The sequence below is a fragment of the Cervus elaphus genome, chromosome 4 (genome assembly GCF_910594005.1).
Source record: "Cervus elaphus chromosome 4, mCerEla1.1, whole genome shotgun sequence".
Classification (NCBI taxonomy): domain Eukaryota; kingdom Metazoa; phylum Chordata; class Mammalia; order Artiodactyla; family Cervidae; genus Cervus; species Cervus elaphus.
In genome coordinates, this window is record NC_057818.1 from 46,137,392 (window position 1) to 46,157,775 (window position 20,384).

General features: G+C 55.9%; 2 protein-coding genes across 3 annotated transcripts; both read left to right on the forward strand.

The window, feature by feature from the left end:
• Nucleotides 1-104: 104 nt before the first annotated feature.
• On the forward strand, nucleotides 105-10,613 carry USF2 (upstream transcription factor 2, c-fos interacting). Of its 2 annotated transcripts, none has more exons than XM_043893659.1 (10): nucleotides 105-999; nucleotides 1,270-1,316; nucleotides 1,424-1,542; nucleotides 1,682-1,882; nucleotides 2,302-2,452; nucleotides 2,583-2,670; nucleotides 2,971-3,029; nucleotides 9,518-9,612; nucleotides 9,751-9,879; nucleotides 9,979-10,613. In XM_043893659.1, the coding sequence occupies exons 1-10, from the start codon at nucleotides 938-940 to the stop codon at nucleotides 10,066-10,068; spliced, it is 1,041 nt and encodes a 346-aa protein (XP_043749594.1). In that variant the 5' UTR covers nucleotides 105-937; the 3' UTR covers nucleotides 10,069-10,613. The 2 variants fall into 2 exon arrangements, with proteins under 2 accessions (XP_043749594.1, XP_043749599.1); XM_043893664.1 differs by having other exon boundaries at nucleotides 1,682-1,801.
• Nucleotides 10,614-13,283: 2,670 nt separating this feature from the next.
• On the forward strand, nucleotides 13,284-14,737 carry LOC122688385 (hepcidin antimicrobial peptide). Its single transcript, XM_043894371.1, has 3 exons — nucleotides 13,284-13,467; nucleotides 14,373-14,432; nucleotides 14,523-14,737. Exons 1-3 carry the CDS (start codon nucleotides 13,381-13,383, stop codon nucleotides 14,622-14,624), a joined length of 249 nt encoding a protein of 82 aa, XP_043750306.1. The 5' UTR covers nucleotides 13,284-13,380; the 3' UTR covers nucleotides 14,625-14,737.
• The last annotated feature ends 5,647 nt before the right edge of the window (nucleotides 14,738-20,384 follow it).

The following is a 20,384-nucleotide window of genomic DNA, read 5'->3' on the forward strand; positions in this document are numbered from 1 at the left end:
ACGTGCGCATGCGCCTGGGGCATCCGCTTTCGCGCACTTCAGTCCGGTCGACGGGGGCGCGCGCGCGCGCGCTCCCCTCCATCCACCCAACGCCCCCCCCCTCCCGCCCCCCCCGACCTACTTTACTGTCTCCAAACCCAGCCGCCTGCCTCGTCCCCGGCGACCGGAGGCCTTCTTCCAGGTCCCCCGGTGTTCCATCCGGGCCCACGTTCCACTCGGGCGGCCCGCCGGCGGGTGCCGGGCGACGGCCGCGCAGACTGCGGCAGCGACCTCGCTCCCAGCCGAGACCTGGGCCCGCGCGCCCGCCCTCCGTCAGAGACAGACAGCGCGCGCGCTCCCCAGGGGCTGCCCTCCCCCCTCGCGCGCGTCGGCCCCGGGCTCGCGCCGCCGCCGCCGCGCGCGCGCAGCTCAAGTAAAGGAGGAAAAAAAAAGGGGGAAAAAATAGAAAGCGGCCGCGGCTGCAGCAGCGATCCGCCGCCGTACTGGGCCAGGCCGGGCGGCGGACGCGCAAGCCGGCGATCCGGGGGAGAGGCGGCGGCCATCCAGGGCGGGCCGGGTTTAAAAAAAAAGTCGCGGCAGCGGCGGCGGCTACTCAGGGAAGGAGGCCCGAGGGCCGCGTGCAGCGGGCGGGGGGCGGCTGCGCTGCGTCCCGGAGCCTAGAGCCGCCGGGAGCCGGCCGGCGGGCGAGCGGGCGGAGGCGGCTGCTGGAGCAGCGGCGGCGGCGGCGGCGGCGGCGGCGGCATCTCCTCCTCACATGACCCCACTGTTTGTCCCCGTGATCAGCGCGAGCGGCTCCCGTGTCTCCTCCGTCCCCTCCTGCCGCGCGGCGTGAGCGCCGGGCTCGGGGCCCCCCCGGCCGCCCGCCCCCTCCCCTCCCTCCCTCCCCTCCCCTCCCCTCCCCCCCGGGCCCGGCGCCCCCCCCGCCCCCACCCCCCCCATGGACATGCTGGACCCGGGTCTGGATCCCGCTGCCTCGGCCACCGCTGCTGCCGCCGCCAGGTAAGGGAGCCCGGCCGGCCCGTGCCCCCGCGCGCCCTGGTCCCGGCCCTTCGGCCTGGCGACCGGGCCGCCATGATCCCGAGCGGCCGCCCGGCCCAGCTCAAAATGGAGGCCGCGAGGGAGGGGGGACCGGCACGTATACCCCCGGTCCCCGGTCCCCGAAGGGCCGCCGTCCCAGACTGGGCCGGGCGGGATGGGGGCCCTGCACCTGGGCGAGGGGGCGGGGGCGCGGGCAGCCCTGATCCCCTCTTCTTCCTGTGCTCCCCGCAGTCACGACAAGGGACCCGAGGCAGAGGAGGGTGTCGAACTGCAAGAAGGTGAGTGCTCGCGGGGCCCACCGGGGCCGCGACCTGCGCCCGGGAGGGCACTGGGGGCGCCCTGGCCCGCGCCACCTCTGACCATCCCCGCGACCCTCCGACCGTAGGCGGGGACGGGCCTGGGGCGGAGGAGCAGACGGCGGTGGCCATCGCCAGCGTCCAGCAGGCGGCGTTCGGCGACCACAACATCCAGTACCAGTTCCGCACAGAGAATAATGGAGGACAGGTGAGGCGGCGGGCCCGGAGCCCGGCGGGCAAGTGGAGGGTTGAGTCCCGGGCGGGCGGGCTGGCGGGCTGGGAGGGGCTCGGACCTGGCCCCTGCCTGGGCCCCAGCGCGGGTCTCGCTGCTCTGCCGCCCCCTGCAGGTGACGTACCGCGTGGTCCAGGTGACTGATGGTCAGCTGGACGGCCAGGGCGACACATCAGGCGCCGTCAGCGTCGTGTCTACGGCTGCCTTCGCGGGGGGTCAGCAGGCTGTGACCCAGGTGGGTGTGGATGGGGCCACCCAGCGCCCCGGCCCCGCTGCTGCCTCTGTGCCCCCAGGTCCCGCAGCGCCCTTCCCACTGGTAGGTGCTCAGCATCCTCTGGGGGGATGGAGAAGGGGCACTGGACACTGACTTTGTTCTTGGGGAGAGCCAGGGGGGTGGGGCACGTGGGACTGAGATGACGCCTTCAGGCCCTCAGGTCAGATCTCTTGTTTTGCACGGTGAAACCCGGGGCAAGACCTTCGGAACATCTTTTTTTGTTTGTTTTGTGAAATGGGAATCATGGTCACAGGGCAGTCTCTTCGAGTTAAAAGTGGGTCAGCTCCCCAAGTGATTGCTTAGTAGCTATCAAGTTCCAGGGCTGTGAGATACAGGGCAGAGTGGGACACAGGGGTTCCCCACTCTCTGTCGAGAATGCAGTAAACATCAAATATGGTGGCTAGGGGATGGACTGGGGAACAAAGATGGCTAAGGGTGGCCTCTGTCCTCCTGCTCCCTAGGCTGTTATCCAAAATCCCTTCAGCAATGGTGGCAGCCCGGCTGCTGAGGCTGTCAGTGGGGAGGCCCGATTTGCCTATTTCCCAGCGTCCAGTGTGGGAGATACCACGGCTGTGTCCGTACAGACCACAGACCAGAGCTTGCAGGCTGGAGGTAAAGGAAGGAAGGGGCCAGGGCGGAAGGCAGGGGAGGCAACAGGCCTAGCAGGGAGGGAAGCCCCCCCACCCCTAGCCAGTTCTGACTCTGCCCCCAGTTTTAGCGCTAACCCCCACTTTCCCTGCAGGCCAGTTCTATGTCATGATGACGCCCCAGGACGTACTTCAGACAGGAACGCAGAGGACAATTGCACCTCGGACACACCCCTACTCCCCGTATGTGCAGGAGATCTGGTCCCAGGAGTACGGGATGCTGGGAGGGCCTGTTGTGGGCACCCAAGGAAGAAGTTTTCCTGGGATGGGAACCAGGCAGTTGAATACACAGCAGGCAGTTGGTGTATTTTTTGGTCAGCTTTTGCTTTTCTAGTTTAAGTAAAGACAATACCATTTCCTCTCTCTCTCTGTCTCTACATATCGATTTGTCTTGCAGAGATCATTTTTAAGCCTGACTCTTTAATAAACGTTTGGACACATGGCTGGAGGTAACATGTACCCATTTTTTCCATTCTCTTCTAGGAAAATCGACGGAACGAGAACGCCACGGGATGAGAGAAGGAGAGCTCAGCATAATGAAGGTAAGGTCAGGCGGGAGCTGCTGGTCCTCACGGGCTCAACCCCAGCTGGGTGTTTGGAGTCACAGATCAGTGGCCAAGTTATTGATCCAAGTGCTCGAGAGGTGTTGGTTGAATGCTGGGAAGGCAGAAGCAGAGCGGTTCCTTGTCAGGAGCATATATAGGCAGGAGGCATGAGCTGTAGTATATTTGTCATCCTGGCTGGTGACTCTCAAGTAATGCCCAGCAGTTTAAATGGCGAGTTTCACATTCATGTGTGGATTTTCTGCTCCTCTGGGAAAGTTGGATTGCTCTGGCACAGCTGGACCTGCCTTCCCATGTGGCAACTGGTTTGCTCAAGCCCCCCACCCCACTGCCAGCCTGGCTTCCAGAAGTAGCCCTGATCTGAGAGAGAGTACATCTGAAATGAAATTGTAGGAAGTCTGTGTCTCTGGCTGAGGCTGGAGCATGAACATGTCCAGGGAACACTTCCACTCAAATAGCCGTCATTCAGCAGATACTTCCTGAAGGAGGATTTAGGCTGGGCAGTATGTGCCCTGTGCTAGGTATGGGACCTAGCGTGGAGTGTTTAGGAAACTCAGGGTAGCTCAGGGTAGTGTGTGACTGAACACTGACTGGCGGAGCAGGTGATATTTCCCCAGGGAGGTGGCCTCTGGGAGTGCCTGTCCAGCAGAGGGAAGCCTGGGAAGTCAGGGTGGAGAAGGGTTGCTCCGGGGGTGCTGGTTTGGTTGTAGCAGAGGTTCCCTGTGGAGTGCTTGGGAGGGCCAAGGAGGGCCTTGAATGTCAGGGTGAGGCCTTGAGAGTCCTCACTGTGTTTGATGGGGAGTGGCTCCCGCAGCAATGCTCTGAGCAGCTCAGGGAGTTCAGACCTTTACTCAGCATATATGTGCTAGGTGCCAGCCCCTGTTCCAGGCCTCACATACACCCAGATAATGGAACAGGCGCCTTGGCTCTCACAGGGTATTCATTCTGGTGGGAGAGACAGAAACTACACAAAGGTACAGTAAGACGTCAGGGAACGTAAGTCATATGTCGCGTGAAGGAAGATAAGGCTGGTAAGGACTTGGAGCGTTATGGCAGCAGGGAGCTCTGTGGGCCTCTCTAGAAGTGATGCTTGAGCAGGCACCTGAATGGGCTGGCCACAATCCTGAGGAATAGTCCCAGACAGCGAGGGATAAGCAAGTACAAACACCCAGCCCGAGCTGGAACAGACTCGGTGTGATTGAAGAAGAGCAGAATTCAGGAAAGGAAAGAGGAAGTTGGCAGAGTCGTGGGAGGACTGGCCAGGGCCAGATCACATGGGCCTTATCACAGGCCCTCCCAGGGCCCCCACTCCTGGATCTTTGTGCTGGTTCAGGGGGAAGTCAGCAGAGGGGTTGTATTTGGAGACTGGATACTAAGGGTGATGGGATGCCAGAAGCTAGGAAAATAGGAGGTGACTGCAGCTGCGGGCCTCAGACAGGACAGGGCATGAAAGGGCGTCAGGGGAGGGGGCAAGCTGTAGGGGAGAAGAGGCCAAGCCTGAAGAATCAGGACTTCATGAATCAGGATTTTATGATGGGGTCAGGTTCGTTTAAAGGGAAGCAGTGAGTGTGAGCTTGGTTTTGGGGTGTGGTGAGTTTGAGGGGTCTCCTGTTGGCTCCCGGGCAGTCCCAGCTCTGCTACATACCAGTTGTGTGACCTTGGACTGGTTCTTCGTCTCTGCGCCTGTTCAGTCCTGTGTGCGAATGTGTTAACATGACTACCCCAGAGGCTCAGAGCGAGGGTGCAGCGCGTTGAGACATGAGCCCTCAGCTACCCCCAGTGTAGTGTGCTGCCTGGTAAGACCACAGCAGGCAACTCTGGGAAGATGAGCCAGTCACTGTCCACCCTACTGTCACTCTGCCTCTCCTTGGGTTAATCCAGCTCCAAAGTCTTGATGCTTCCTTATCCCACAAAAGCCAGTCCTGCTCATGACCTTGCCCTTGCTGACCAGCTGCAGCCAGCCCACTCTCTGCTAACCTGCAGAACATTTGACCCACCCTCTGCCCGGCAGCCGCCCTGTACCCTTGGCAATCTGGCTCATTTCTCTACCAAAACGGCTCCATTTAAGGTCACCCATGACGACCTCATTGCCAAATCCACTGGCTTCCTTTCCTGTCTGCACTCCAAGCATCTGACCCTGCCTGTTCCCCTCCTTTTGGGAACGTTCCTTTCTGCTCTCCTTGCCCTGGTTTTCCTTCTGAGCCTGTTCCTGAGAGCAGGGCTTCCTGGTCACCTGGAAAGCTTGTTAATGATCACCATCTCTAGGTCATCCTCACGAGATGCTGAATGGGTAGGTCCGAGAGGGTCTAGACCCTGCGCTAGAGTCTAGAGTCTGTGCTAAAACAAGTTCCCCAGGTGACTCTTCCTGATGGGTAAAGTTAGGAAACTGCTTTGGCTGTTAGTCTCTCTTGGGGTCCAGCCCCTTATTCCAGTGGTCAGGAGAGTGAAACATCAGGCCTGGGGATGGTCAGTCTCCCCAAGTCCCTATCCCCAGTTGTTGGTGTGCATCATTTCCCCCAGGAGAGGGTCTGCGGGCTTTCTCCAGAAAAGTATGTGACTCCAAAAAGATGAGACTGTTCCCTGATGTCCTCCCAGGGCTCCCCCACCCCGTGCACTGCCGACAGCTGTCTTTCTGCTCCATCTCTCTCATGCTCCTCCAGACCCATATTTTGGGGTGCTCGTTCCAAATTTCTATTGCTGGATGCTTTCTATTGAAGCATCTCACACTCAATGTGTCCAAACCAGAACCTGCCGTTGTCCCTCCTTCCCAAAGCCTCCTTCTTCCAGAGCAGCAAGATGAATCTCTGTCATGATTACCCCAGCCAGACCCAAGAGCTAGGCCACTTCAACTCTGCGCTCTCCTTCCCTCACAGCCGCAGGACCCAAGACGCTGTGCCGAAGCGGACCTCAAATCAACCTTTTCTGCTTTTCCCTCTTTTCCACCTTTCTTGATACCACAGGGGCCCATCTCTGGGCTGCAGGCAGATGTCTTCAGGGGCCCAAGGAAGTCAGTATACTTGGTGTAGCAGAAAGGGGAGTGATGGTCCCCAATAGTGACTGGGGGTCAGTGTGTCTGTCCTGCCTGAAAGGTGGTCTAACAGTGCCCGCTGTTGCTGCTGTGTCGGAATTTGGGCTCCCTGCTACCGAACGTCTGAAGAAGCCAGAAATCCAGATCTTTATGTGAAAACTGGTTTCTTAGCTGCTTTTTCTATTTCATTGGTTCCTCCTTATACTGTGACCAATTTATTTGTTCTGCTTAATTGGGGTTTAATTTGCTGGGTGTCTTCCCCCAGCTTTTCAAGATGATCTTTAAACCTTTCTTTTTTCTCAGTACAAGCCTTTATAGTTGCAGATTTCAGTCTTATACTGCTTTAGCTTCATCCCATTTGGATACGTTGTGTTTTCTTGTTACTCAATTTGGAATGTTTCTCGTATTCCTGATTATTTTTTCACTGACCCATGGGATTATTTAGAAATGTGTTGTTTAACTTATGAATGTTTATGGGTTTTCTGGATATCTTTTTTTTTTGAACATTTATCTATTTGGCTGTGTTGGGCCTTTGTTGCATCATGTGGGATCTTTCGTTGCAGTGCCCAGACTCTCTAGTTGTGGCGTGAGGGCTTAGTTGCTCCACAGTATGTGGGGTCCTAGCCCCCAAGCAGGGGGTTGAACCCACCTCGCCTGCATTGCCAAGCGGATTCTTCACCACTGGGCCAACAGGGAAATCCCCTGGTATCTTCTTGTTACTGATTTGTAAATTAGTTTTGTTGTGATCAGTGAACATACTCTGTATATAACTTAAGTCCTTTGAAATGTATTGAGACTTTATTTTATGGCCCTAAATACAGTCTATCTTGGTGAAAGTTTCTGTGTGTGCTTGAAAAGGCATATCTGCTGATGTGTGTGGAGTGTTCCATCAGTGGTAACTAGGTCAAGTTGGCTGACAGTGTTCAGATTTTCTATCTTCATTTTTTTGTCTACTTGTTTCGTCAGTTACTGAGGAGTGTTGATATCTCTAGTTATATTTGTGGATTTGCCCGTTTCTCCCATTAGTCCTGGCAGATTTTGCCTCTAAGTTGTTTTAAAGGTGGTATGGCTGTGACTGAAGCCTTCTGAGGAACCAACATGGCCTTGGTTTTGACTGGTCTTCCTCCGTTTCAGTTGTGCCGAAGTGGCCTCCCCAAGCCACAGGCCTGACCACATGCCAAGAAGGGCCCCAGACTCGAGGGCCTAGACCCCTCGGGGAAGAGAACATGAGGTCCAGACCCACAGACAGGGCATTCAGGGCCTCACAACCTATTTCTACCACCTTTTCCTATCCCCCGCCCCACCTCCTCACCCTCCAGAGTGTTTGCATGTCCCCTTTTCTGGGTTTCATGATGCCTCTCTGCCTACTGTCCTTCCTCTCAGAAACCAACCCCCATCTTTCCTTTCTAAACCTTTCTCTGAAGAGACACTCCACCCCACTCCACGTTGAAAGCAGTACTCCGCCATGGCATTCCCCAGGCACTGGGTACTGTCTCCAGTTGTAACTCCCAGTCTGTGGTGTCAGTATCTCCCACTCACGTGAATTTCACGTTGGTGCCGTGAGTGCCAGCAGGACAGCGGTTGAGTCCGCCATGAACTCTGGCCTCGCAGAGGGCCCTGCACACAGTAGGGCAAGCAGTAAGTTTTGAAGAAGTGAATCCAAGCTAAAGGTGTCCCCTACCTCCAGCCCGGCCCCCAGTGAGGAAGCGAGGAGTGGGCATGGGATGCGGCTGCAGCGTGGGGCCCAGGCTCAAGGATGCCAGGCTGTGGGAGGGTAGCGAAGGGCAGCCGTCTGCTCGTGAGCTCCTCAGCTGGCACCTCAGAATGGACGTGGAGGCTGGGGCGCACTCTCAGCTCAGCTGCTGTTTGGGGCCACAGAGTCCCCAAAGACCGTCAGACATGGCTGCCCTGGCTGGGAAGGTTCACTCACCAGGGTAGTGATGGGGCACATGACTGTGTACTCACTGACCCCAGGGCCAGGGTCAGGTGAAGGGCGATAGCAGGCAGTATTCTTATCCCTGTGGTAAAGGGAGGTTGTGGGCGGCAAGAGAGGAGAACGAGGGAGGAAGCAAGTCCGTGTGGGAGGGTGTTGTCACCCGGGCCAGAGTGGGGGCACTTGGAAGGACCGGTCAGCAGAGAGTGGACAAAAGCAAGCGCCAGGGGAAGGCAGTCAGGTTTTCCTCTAGTGGCCAGGCACGTTCTTTGAGGGAACAGCTGGGTTGAGGGGCAGTGCTGGCCTCAGCAGGAGAGGAGGGGGGTCAGGGGCAGCCTTCTGGTCCACCCCACCTTTCTCACTCGCATCCCAACCCTCTCCCCCAGTCGCGCAAACCTGAGAAAATACCCTCCTCTACCCTCCTTTCCAAATCCCACCCACAGTCTCCCCTCCTCTATAGTGACCACCTGCATCTGTCCATGGACTGTCTTAGCAGGAGGGTGAGAGTGGGGGCCAGCTGGGCTTTCTTGTGTGGCCCTAGCAGTGCCTTGTACTGTGCTCAGCAGGTGAGGAAAGTTTGGGACAGCTTTCTCAGTGAGCCCCAAACCAGGGGTCTCAGGCTGCAGTGCAGGCAGCCCCCAGGCCACTGTCCTAAGTCGTGACAGGCCACAGCAGAGACACATACGAGCCCTGTCTGCAGGGGGCAGCTGCCACTCGACTCAGCAGACAGAGTGAGACAGTAGTGTGTTATAAATCACACATCTGGACTTTCCAAGTAAAATCTGCCAGTAGCTTGTCAAACCTGGCCTTCAAGATAGGGTTGGAGGTGTTTCTGGGTGACCCAGTGCCCTGATGACGGGCCAGGCCCCTGAGAACTGCAGTGCCAGCCGGGGAAGCTGAAACTTGCTGCCGGGGCCATGGAGAAGGATTGTAAGCGGAGTGAGATGTGGTCAGACTGGGATTTTAATGATGAGAAAAACAGGACTGTGGAGTCCAGAACTCTGGGGATACATGAGTACCACAATGGAGAATCAAGTTCAGGGGCTGTGGGGACCAGAAAGGGTCACCCGGGTCCTGTGTAAAGGGGCTCTGGCCTCTTCTTGCCTCCCAGGGACACGTGCCCACTGCGCCGCAACTCCTTTTTTCAAAAGAGGCCAGTTACGTGAACTTTTCTAATTTTTAAATGTTGACTCAAATTTTTCAAAACCTGCTGGGCCAGCCAACAGAACAAACCCCGCAGCCCTCAGCTGTCAGTGCTGCCCTGAGGGTATGTGTGGCACTTGAGGGTGGCACTTGAATTTCTTGGTTCCTATTGAGGAGCCATGTGGAGCGGGCTGGTGCCGGCTGCCTGGGTTCAGGTCGGGCCCCTGCACTTGCTGGCCGTGTGACTTCAGGTGGGCCCGGCTGTGCCTCGGCGGCCTCGGCTCTCATGGCATCTGCCTCGGGAGGTGACTCGCCCGGGCACAGAGGGAGCGCTGTGGACACAGCCTGCTGTTCTCGCCACAGTGGAGCGGAGGCGGAGGGACAAGATCAACAACTGGATCGTCCAGCTTTCAAAAATCATTCCAGATTGTAATGCAGATAATAGCAAGACGGGAGCGGTGAGTGTCCCCCTCCCCAACCCCCTTGCAGAGAATCCGTCTTGAGCGCTGGACCCTGGAGTCGTCTCAGGCTGAGACGACTGGTGGGCATCGGCCGCCAGGCAGTGCTCACTGATGCTCATGCCCACTGCCCCCCAGAGCAAAGGAGGGATCCTGTCAAAGGCCTGCGACTACATCCGGGAGCTGCGCCAGACCAACCAGCGCATGCAGGAGACCTTCAAGGAGGCTGAGCGGCTGCAGATGGACAATGAGCTCCTGCGGCAACAGGTGAGCCACAGGGCTAGGAGGGCGGGCATGGGGGGCGCCCAGGAACCCCAGGACGCGGGGAGCCAGCTCTGGCTGCTTGTCCCCCATCGTGTCTGGCAGATCGAGGAGCTGAAGAACGAGAACGCCGTGCTCCGCGCCCAGCTGCAGCAGCACAACCTGGAGATGGTGGGCGAGAGCGCCCGGCAGTGACACCACCTACCACGCGGTGGGGGCCGCCTCCGGGCCCCCACCGTCCCCTTACCCAGCCCTTAGCACAGAGAGGGACGAACGCCCCTCCCCCAGCTGCGTTTTTTATAGTAGATTTTTAACAAAAAAAATGGGGAGAAATAATGCATTTCTGTGGATAAGCGCCCACCACCCTCCTCAACTTGGAAACCATAGCCCCTCCCCCATTTGTCCGTCTCCCTTCTCCCGGCCCCCACTCAACCCAGCACTTGTAGTGGTCTCACCTGGAGGCCAGAGGGAGGAGGACAGAGCCCCTGCCACACCCCGCTGCCTCCTCGGACTCTCGAGGTACTGAGACCAGGGTGCTTATGGGGAGGAGGGGGTCCTGCGGGGGGCCTGGACCCAAGCAGGGAGGCCACGTCCCACCCCACCTCTTGTTTCTGGAACCCTGCTCCCCTCTGGGTGTGTGAGTGTGTTCTAATTTTCTTTATGGAAAAAATGGACAAAAAAAATAGAGAGAGAGAGGTATTTAACTGCAATAAACTGGCCCCATGTGGCCTCGCCTTGTCTGTCTGTCTCTGTCCATCTCAGATGTGGGGAGGGGGTCTGGGGTCTATGCAGGGCTCCCGGGGACAGGGCCTCGCTCTTCTGTTCATGGCCGTGTACCAGTCCCGGCCATCCCGCGCCGCCCGGTACCCAGTGTGTTGGTTGTACAGATGGAGGAATTAAGGAATGAATAGTGTCTTTGAGGCCCCAGGTGGTGCGTATGTGGTGTGGGGGGCAGGGGGAGCCAGGGTCAAGGACATGCCACATGTTTTTGGAGGAGAGGCTGGGGTCTTCCATGTCACCAGTTCCTAAAAACAGGACTATCATCTCCTGACCCTGCCCTTCTGGGCTAACGCCCTCCCCTCTGCACCAGCCAATGGTGGGGCCTGGCCTTGAGCCCCCCACCCCCAGGGAGGGCAGATGGCCAGGAAGCCAGGCTTGGCCCGTCAGCCTGTCGCCTTGCACCGCGGCTCTGGCGCCTGTGCCGTGACCCCTGCCCCTGGTTGATGATGAAACCTGGCCTGAGCTGAGATGATGCAGTGATGCCTGGGGGATGCTGCTGTGTCTCCCTGTGGGTGAGCATGCAGTCCCCATGCAACTCCCAGCCACTCCTAGAATCTAGGTCTGGTCACCTTGCTGAGCTCTCCACCCTGCACCCATCCCAGATACCTCCAGCTGCTTTCTTCCTTGCCTCTGAGAGCCCTGTCTCCTATCTTGGCCATTCCTCTGTTGGAGAGTGAGGCTGTGTGCAGCTGGGGGAGCCTAACAGATGTCAGGAAACTGTTACTTCCCAGAGTCCCCTGTTTTCATGCTTTTCAAATGGGCCTTGGCAGCAGTTCAGGGCCAGGAAGAAGAGTTCATTCCTTGGCAGCACCATCCCCAGGCTTGTAGGGTTGTCACTGGATGGCCCGGGAGTGAGAGAAGATGGCCAAGGGCCCATCTCTGGAGTCACAATCTGCTGTTCCCCTGGGCTGAGTGCACCCTAAGATGGTTCAGGTCGTACGTAGCAATGAGATCGCCACAGCCAGGCAGCCTTGGTTCAGCTGCTCTTCCCATCATGTGCAGGAAGCCAGCCCTCCAAAGAAAAGCCTGATTTGTAGTGTTTGCCAACATCTGTGGTGTAAGTACACCCACCAGTGGGTTTTCACCAGTGGGGGTTACAAGGTGCCATCATGATGTTCCTGACTGGCGTTGGGATGCACACGGTGCACTCATTGAGGAGCCAGTACACGCATGGTCCAGCAGACCCACCGTGCCCTCCTGTGTTTTCTGGAGGCAGGAAAGCCTGGTGATGAGGGCACAGGACCCAGGGCGGAGGCCCAAATCTGCCTCTGGCTAACCAAGCTTTGGCAGTGTCCTAAATCTTTGCCTCCGGCTCCTCGCCCTAAAAAGTGAAGAACATGAGTCTCTGGACTTCCCTGATGGGAGTCCAGTGGTTAAGAATCCACCTGCCAATGCAGGGGACACGGGTTTGATCCCCAGTCTGGGAAGAGTCCGCATGCCACGGGGTAACTAAGCCCATGCTCCATGACTACTGAGCCTGTGTGCTGCAACTACGGAAGCCCGCACACTCCAGAGGCCCTGCTGTGTGACAAGAGAAACCACTGCAACAAGACTCCTAGGCACCACAAGGAAGAGTAGCCCCACTCTGCCGCAACTAGAGAAAGCCCATGTGCAGCAATGAAAGACCCCAGGGCAGCCATAAATATATAAATAATGCATTTTTAATTAAAAAGTCTTAGGTGGGCATGGTGGGCTCCTCTCCCAGGAGCAGGGTTTGGGAAGCCAGGGAGTCAGTGGCTGAGAAGGCAGCTAGGGCCCTGAAAGCAGAGCAGAGCTCAGGATGGGGCAGGCAGGAGCTGCTCAGAGGCAAGGTCTCACGGGCTGAGTTAAGACAGAAATGAGTCAGTGTATCTGTTGGCTTGCAAAGTGCAGTCATCAGATGTTAGCTGTTACCATCACCATTGTCCTTTCTGGCCAAAACTTCACAGGAACATTTCCCAGATCCACAGGGCCATATCTTAAGGTCTGACCCTTGAGAAACCCCACACATGTGCTGGGGGCTCCTGTGGACACAAACTCCTGCACACGAGCATCACTGTTCCCTCCCAGAAGCCAACCTCAATCCAATGCCTCTGTGGTTGACTGAGTGCCTGCTCTGCATGAAGTCCTATCCTAGAGAGTGGTGACCAAGCTGAGAACAAGGTAGATGAGAGAATATTCTCATGGAGCTGACATCCTGGTCAGGGAATTAGTGAACTTAAAAACAAGGAAACACTTGTGTTTAGGAAATGCTGTTCATGAATAACATAAAAGATGATGGGAGAGTGATGAGGGGTGTGGGAAGTGACAGCCATACTGCTTGTGAATGACGAGGTCAGAAACGGTGGGGATGGAAGACACCTTACTCCTGCTCTTCGATCCGTTCTACCGCAGGGGCAAAGGGGGGAAATTTTTTTTCCTGAAATCAACAAGGTGATGTCATGTCAGGGAAAGTGTCTCCCAGGTGGCTGACTAGAGGCGTGTGTCAGCGGTCGTGTCTGCCCCACCTCCTGGACACACCTCTGTCAGCTGAGGGTGACACAACCCTGTTCCCTGTCACCTCTGTTCCCGCTTATCTCTCCCGTCTTTTCGGCGCCACCACCTTCTTGGAAATGAGTCGGGCCAAAGGGGAGAGGGCTTAGCATCCCCGCCTCCCCCAGGAGGACCCATAAAAGCAACTGTAACTGGACTCCCAGACAGCAGAGCAGGTCCTAGACATAACGGCAGGACGGCCAGACAGACGGCTCAATGGCACTGAACACGCAGATCCGGGCCACCTGCCTTCTGCTCCTTGTCCTGCTCAGCCTGACCAGCGGCTCCGTTCTGCCTCCCCAGGTGAGGGCACAGGGCCCGGAATTGCAGCAGCCCCTGGGAGATGACTGCGGAGGGCAGCGGGAGACCCCCAGCATGGGGGCGGAGGTCAGGGCGAGGAAAGGGGGGACAGGCAGCTGCTCAGAGCGCAGAGATGGGGTACCGAGCGGCAGGGTCTGGGGGCCCCTCTCTAGTTCCACAGTGATTTACTGAGTGCCTTCTCAGCAGTAAGTCCTGTTCTAGACAGCGGTGACCAAGCGGTAATAGTCTCATGGAGCTTGAATATTCTCATGAATATTCTCATACATCCTGGGCAGGAAACCAGCCAATGAACTTAAAACAAGGAAACACTTGTGTTTAGGAAATGCTATTCCATGAATAACGTAAAAGATAGTGGGAGAGTGATGGTGGGGGTTGGCTATTTTGTGAGAAAATGTTATTTGACCTATGTTTGGGAGGATAAGAGAAGGGGGCAGCCAGCTGAGACTGAGGTGGGGGCAAGCACGATAGACCCGAGGAGCAGAGGGCTGGGTGAGTGAAGGAGATGGTAATTGGAGACAAGACCGAGGGGTAGCCGTGCCAAGTCTTATAGGCAAGTGCAGAGGAAGCCCTGCAGGCTTGGGAAATGGGGAAAGCTGAGATCTGACTGATAACATGGGGAACGGGTTGTAAGGGGCAAGATACAGGGTGGGGACAGGCCTCCGGGCCACAGAGGGTCCTATGGAAGAGTGAGCAGCTGTAGAGAGAGGAGGAGACAGGTCTGGGATGTTTGCAGACAGGAGAACCACCCATGGGAAGGTGAGGCCACTCCTGGGACTCCAGCTGAGCCAGGAGATGCCAACCCCCAGGGAGGCGCTGCTCCGGGGGAGCTAGACTGAGAGCTCTGCCCGCGCCCTGCCATCCTCAGTACCCTCTTTTGCTTTCCACAGACACGACAGCTCACAGACCTCCAGACCCAGGACACAGCTAGAGTGGCAGCTGGCTTGACGGTGAGAGCCCCTGGGACTCCCCTCTGAGCCTCGCCTGCTTTCCCGTGCCTGTGCCCCCTGAGCCTGGCTCACTGCCCTTCCTTCCCACAGCCCGTGCTCCAGAGGCAGAGACGAGACACCCACTTTCCCATCTGCATCTTCTGCTGCGGCTGCTGTCGTAAAGGCACGTGTGGGATGTGCTGCAAGACGTAGGACCACCCCCCAAACCCCGCCGTGCCCTCTTCCCTTATTTATTCCTGCTGCCTTCCAACACTTGGTGAATAGTCTTGAAATAAAATGGCCGGTTCTAGCTCCTGTTTTCCAAACCAGAGTCTCTGTTCTCTTTGTTCCCTGCCCAGGTCTAGGCCAGAGGCTTGTCTTGGGCCCTGTCTCGGAGGGCCAGTCCTCCTCAGTGGGGTGTGCAGGGTCTCTGTGTGCTGGGAGGTCACAAGGAAGCTTGGTGAAGGACATCTGTTTTATCTTCTTCCCCCACTTCAAAAGGCCTCGAATTTACTTTGCCAGAGCAGGGAGTGAAAGTTCAAGTTTCCTCTTTGAAATCTTCTCAAAAACAGGGGTAAATTCAGATCCCTAGCAAGGGTTCTCAGAGCAAGGTCTGGGGACTCCTCCAGGGCTCCACAAAGTGGAGACAACTCAGATGCCAGCCATCTTTCTCACACTTGTTTTCTTGAGAACAGACTGTGGAGCTCTCCAGAGGCCCCATGACATGTGTTGATGTTATCCTTCTGACAGCTAGCTGATGGAGTGCTTTGGGTCTTGTGCTTTAAAAATGTCTCAGTTTTGGGACTTCCCTAGTGATGCAGTGGTTAAGAGTCTGCCTGACAATCTGGGAGTCTCAGGCTCGATCCCTGCTACAGGAACTGGGATCCCACGCACTGTGGGGCAACCAAGCCCAGGCTCCACAACAAGAGAAGCCGCGGCAAAGAGAAGCCTGCACATCATAACTAGAGAGTAGCCCCCCACTGGCTGCAAGTAGAGAAAGCTCACTTGCAACAGCAAAGAACCAGTGCAGCCAAAAAAATAGTAAAAGATAAAAAATACCTAGTTTCAATTTCTAATAGATAAAGCAACTATAGAGATGACTCACTAGAACAAAAAGTTTTTGAAGTTCTCAAGTTTTCAGAGTACAAAGGGGTTCTGAGACCAAAAAGTTTGAGAACCACTGGCCTTCAGGGAGCAGACAGGTGCAGTAAATGAGTGAGGCCTGATGGATTTGTTTCATAGGAGCGTCTTCAGTTGTATGTGCTCGGTAAGGACACACTTGGCCTAGGACCCATAGGACAATACCGTTCACCTGCACAGGGCTTGAATTCCCTCCCTTTCTTCTTCAAAACTGCATTCCTCTCAATTTATCTGATTTGCCCACTTTTGATAGAAGAGGAGATGCAAGATGCATTTCATTATCATCTTAGCCTGTGAGAGCACGTCGTCACTAGCACAGTGATACAGGGCCTCAGCCACTTGGCCTCAGTATTGTGTAAAGATAGGGAGTGGGGAGGCCAGGGGCCCCCTTCAACGAGGGCTGCCAGGCAGGGCTGCCACGCCCACTGGAGGGCCAAACATCACGAGAGCTACTTTTCAAAAGAAGGTGGCGATCCTTATTTTTATGTGAAATTTCCTGATTCCTAAAATCTTGGCAACTGATGAAAGGAATCTGATTTTTAAAAAATCAACACTCTGGGAGCCAAACTAAACCCAGCTGGGAGCCAGATTGGTTCTGCACACCATCAGCTTCTGCCTCGGAAGCCACAAGAGGCTCGTCCTCTGTGAGAGGATTTCCTAAACAGAGACGGAAGGACAGGGAGAGGAAGGGCTGTGTGGGCAGCTTGGCTGCGCCTCCCAGCTGTGGGATCTCTCAAGCGTCCTCACCCCACTCTGAAACCCCACCTCCTTATCTGTAAAAGGAGAGAATCTTCTAGAATCTTCAGTTCTTTGGACTGTCATGATGCTCAGCAACAGAAGAGTGTGAAGCAGTTTTGGAAACTGTCCAATGCCTCATTGACGGGAAGGATTCATACTGACAGAGGAGGTGGAGGCCTCTCAGACCCTCCTCATAAATAAATACCCCAGAGGTGGGAAACTCAAAATTGCTGATTGCATTTCATGACACCAAGGCTTTTTGAAGAAGTATTTCTTCTTATTTATTTATTTGGCTGCACTGGGTGTTAATTGGACATGCGGAATCTTTGTTGTGGCCTGTGGGATCTAGTTCCCTGACCAGGAAGTGAACCTGGGCCCCCTGTATCGGGAGCAGAGAGTCTTAGCCACTGGACCACCAGGGTCATCCCCACACCAGTGCTCTTCTCTCAGCTTAGCCAGTCCTCCAGGTGGTCCTAGTGATGGGAAACAGAGGTACCCAAACATCAGTGTTCACCCAAATCTCCCAGAAGGCCTAGTAAAAGGCAGACTTGGCAGGTCCAGGGTGGGGCCTGGAATGAGCATTTCTAACAAGCTCCCAGCTGATACTGCTGCTGCTGGCCTGGAGGCCACACTTCGAAGACTCCTGCTGTTGGCTGACGGCAGAGAGCGCCTCTGGGTTAGACCAAGCACCTGCTCCCAGTCAAGAGCGTGTGGAGCAAGTGGGCGCAAGGGCTTGATCCTGCCCTGAGATGAATTTTGCTCAGTCTGTACAACGTTTTAGGTAAAAATTGGGCAAATACCTAAAGACTGAGATATTTCACACAAAAATGTGAACTCCGGCTGTTACAGACTGAACTAGGTCCCTCTGAAATTTATATGCTGGGGTTTCCCTGGCAGGTCTTTCCTGGTGGCTCAGATGATAAAGAATCTGCCTGTAATGCAAGAGATCTGGGTTCAATCCCTGGGCTGGGACGATCCCCTGGAGAAGGGAATGGCTACCCACTTCAGTGTTCTGGCCTGGAGGATTCCATGGACTGTATAGTCCATGGGGTCGCAAAGAGTCAGACACGACTGAACGACTTTCACTCTCTGGCAGTCTAGTAGTTAGGACTCAATTCAGTGCTTTCACTGCTGGGGCCTGGGTTCAACGCTTGATTGGGAAACTAAGATCTTGCAAGTCACATGGCCAATTAATTAATTAAATGTAAATGTTGGAGTCTTAACCCCCAATGCAGTTGTGTGACCTTATTTGGTGAGAAGGTCTTTTTTCTTTTTTTTTTAATTGTTTGGCTCAATATGTGCGATCTTAGTTCCTTCACCGGGGATCAAACCCTCATCCCCTGTGTTGGAAGTGCGGCGTCTTAATCACTGGACCATCAGGGAAGTCCTTTGATAGAGTCTTTACAGGGATAATCACGTTAAAATGAGGTCATTAGGTGGGTCCTAATCCAGTAGGTTTGGTGTGCTAATAAAAAGTGAAAATTTGGACACAGAGACCCACATATAGGAGACCTCTAGTCTCCAGCACCATGAGACAATTTGTTGCTATTGTTCAGTGCTAAGTCGTGTCTGATTCTGGTTTCCCTCTCCTTCACTATCTTCTGGAGTTTGCTCAAACTCATGTCCACTGAATCGGTTATGCCCTCCAACCATCTCATCCTCTGCTGTCCCCTTCTCATCCTGCCCCAATCTTTCCCAGCATCAGGGTCTTTTCCAGTGAGTTGGCTCTTAGCATCAGTGGCCAAAGTATTGGAGCTTCAGCATCAGTCCTTTCAATGAATACCCAGGACTGATCTCCTTTAGGATGGACTGGTTGGATCTCCTTGCAGTCCAAGGGACTCTCAAGAGCCTTCTCCAGCATCACAGTTCAAAAGCATCAGTCTTTTGGTGCTCAGCCTTCTTTATGGTCCAAGTCTCACATCCATACATGACTACTGGTAAAACCACAGCCATGAGACAATAAACTCTATTTTTTAAGCCACCTGATCTATGAGGCTTTGTCACAGTCACCCTAGCAAACTTGCCTTGTCTGGAAAGACCCGGTGATCGGGCAGCACTGGTAGCTGGATCTGAGTGGCACCTCGCCTTTCTGCGGCACAGGCTCCCAGGTCCCTGAGTCCTCCTGTGGGCTGGGGACCCGGGTGCAGATCTCAGCAACAGCACCCTCTGTGGGACACACTCACCTGTGCAGCCCGCCCCCAGGGACAGCCTTCGGTTCACACCCAGGGAGATGGTGGATCCCCCAAACTAGACACACAACTCCAACGCGGCTGGTGTTGACGTGGAAGGCTGTGACGTATGAGTCCTCCAAGATCTCCGTGTCCTCCCCCGAAGCCCACGCACCAGGTCCCTCTCTTCTCTGGGACCCAGGCGTTCAGGCCCCACCCCACTCTCAATGGGCCTTTGTCCCTGACTGGGAAAGGCACGGGCAGAGTCTGACATCATGAAGCCTGAGGTGGGGGTGGGACTCCCCATCCCCCCCCATTCCAGGCTTCTCTGACTCCTCACTCCCCAGTCTGAGGGATTTCCCCGCCTCGACCCATCCCCTGTGCCTCGGGGCCGGGCTCTCCCTTGGGAGAAAGGGCCCTCTCTCTCTCCCTTCCTCCCCACTGCTCTGGCCCGAAGAGGACAGAAGATGCACCAGTGTGGCTGAGCAGCTCATGATCAAGCCACTACTACACTCAGGGGACGACAGAGGATGAGATGGTTGGATGGCATCACCGACTCGCTGGACATGAGTTTGGGTAAACTCTCGGAGTCGGTGATGGACAGGGAGGCCTGGCATGCTGAGGTTCATGGGGTCTCAAAGAGTCAGACACGACTGAGCAACTGAACTGAGCACTTAGTCACACCACCACCATGCAAAGGTCATGACTGGGCCTGGGGCAGCAGGAGGATCCCCATGGAATCTGCACACAGAGGGTCCCCAATCAGCTCAGAGAGTCAGCACAGCCCGGGCTGGGCACCCTCACGCACCAGGCACTGTGCTAGGGGACACAAGGGTGAACAAGACAGACAGACAGATAGACAGGCGGAAACCTGAGCTCAGATGCCAGTGGGGAAACAGCTCACTGAGGGTGCAGGTGGGCGAACAAGGTGCTGAGGGCCGTGGAAGGACCAGGCAGCATTTAAATATTTCATTTATGGTTGTGCTGGGTCTTCACTGCTGCTCGCGGGCTTCCTCTACTTGAAGCGAGTGGAGGCTGCTCTTCGTTGTGGAATGAGGGCTTCTCCTTGCCGGTGGCTTCTCTTGTCGCAGGGCATGAGCTCTCGAACACAGGATCAGTAGTTGTGGGGCAAGGATGTGGGTGCTCTGCGACATGTGGGATCTTCCTAGACCAGAGATTGAATCCATGTCTCCTGTATTGGCAAGCAGATTCTTTACCACTGAGTCACAGAGGAAGCCCCCGGGGCAGCTCTTAAACAGGGGGGCTCAGCTTGGCGAGAGGGGCTGATCAGCAGCAGATCGGGAAGCGGAACAGGGCAGGGGAGTTTCCAGGAGGAAGGAACAGTGCCAAGGCCTCCAGTGAGGGTACTGGAGAAACACACTCATGCACCCACTCTGCATTTAGGAAGTTTAACTCAGGAGTCCGTCTCCCCGCAGGGTAGAGTGGGAGGAAGCAAAGCCCTGTCCTCCTGAAGGTCATGTTCTCACGGGAGGAGACAGTTAATACATAAAGTCATTTCCAATGGGAAGAAGAGCCTGGAAGAGAATAGACCAGGGTGTGGGCACCAAACATGACATCCTCTAGGGAGGATGAGGGGACTAAAGCTGAGAGTGAGCTCTAGAGGCTGCCTCCTCCTGGTCACACTGGCCTCTATGGCCTCCCGGGCCTAAGGTTATCAGTAGCATTGCCACCAAGATTCCCTTGAAGCTGAGGACTACATGTTCTGCATCTCAGCCTGAGACTTCCAGAGATGCTAGAGCCCCTCCACCCCAACCTGGGACCCAGAACTAGGGTACGCGGGGATGGAGCGAGGAACGAGTGAGGCAGCCACCCCCAGCCCCTCCAGGAAGGAGCTCGTGGAACCCAGGCGTCAGGCTGCCCAGTCCGAGCTGTGGTGACAAGGGCCCTTTGTGCCCCCCTCCCCCGG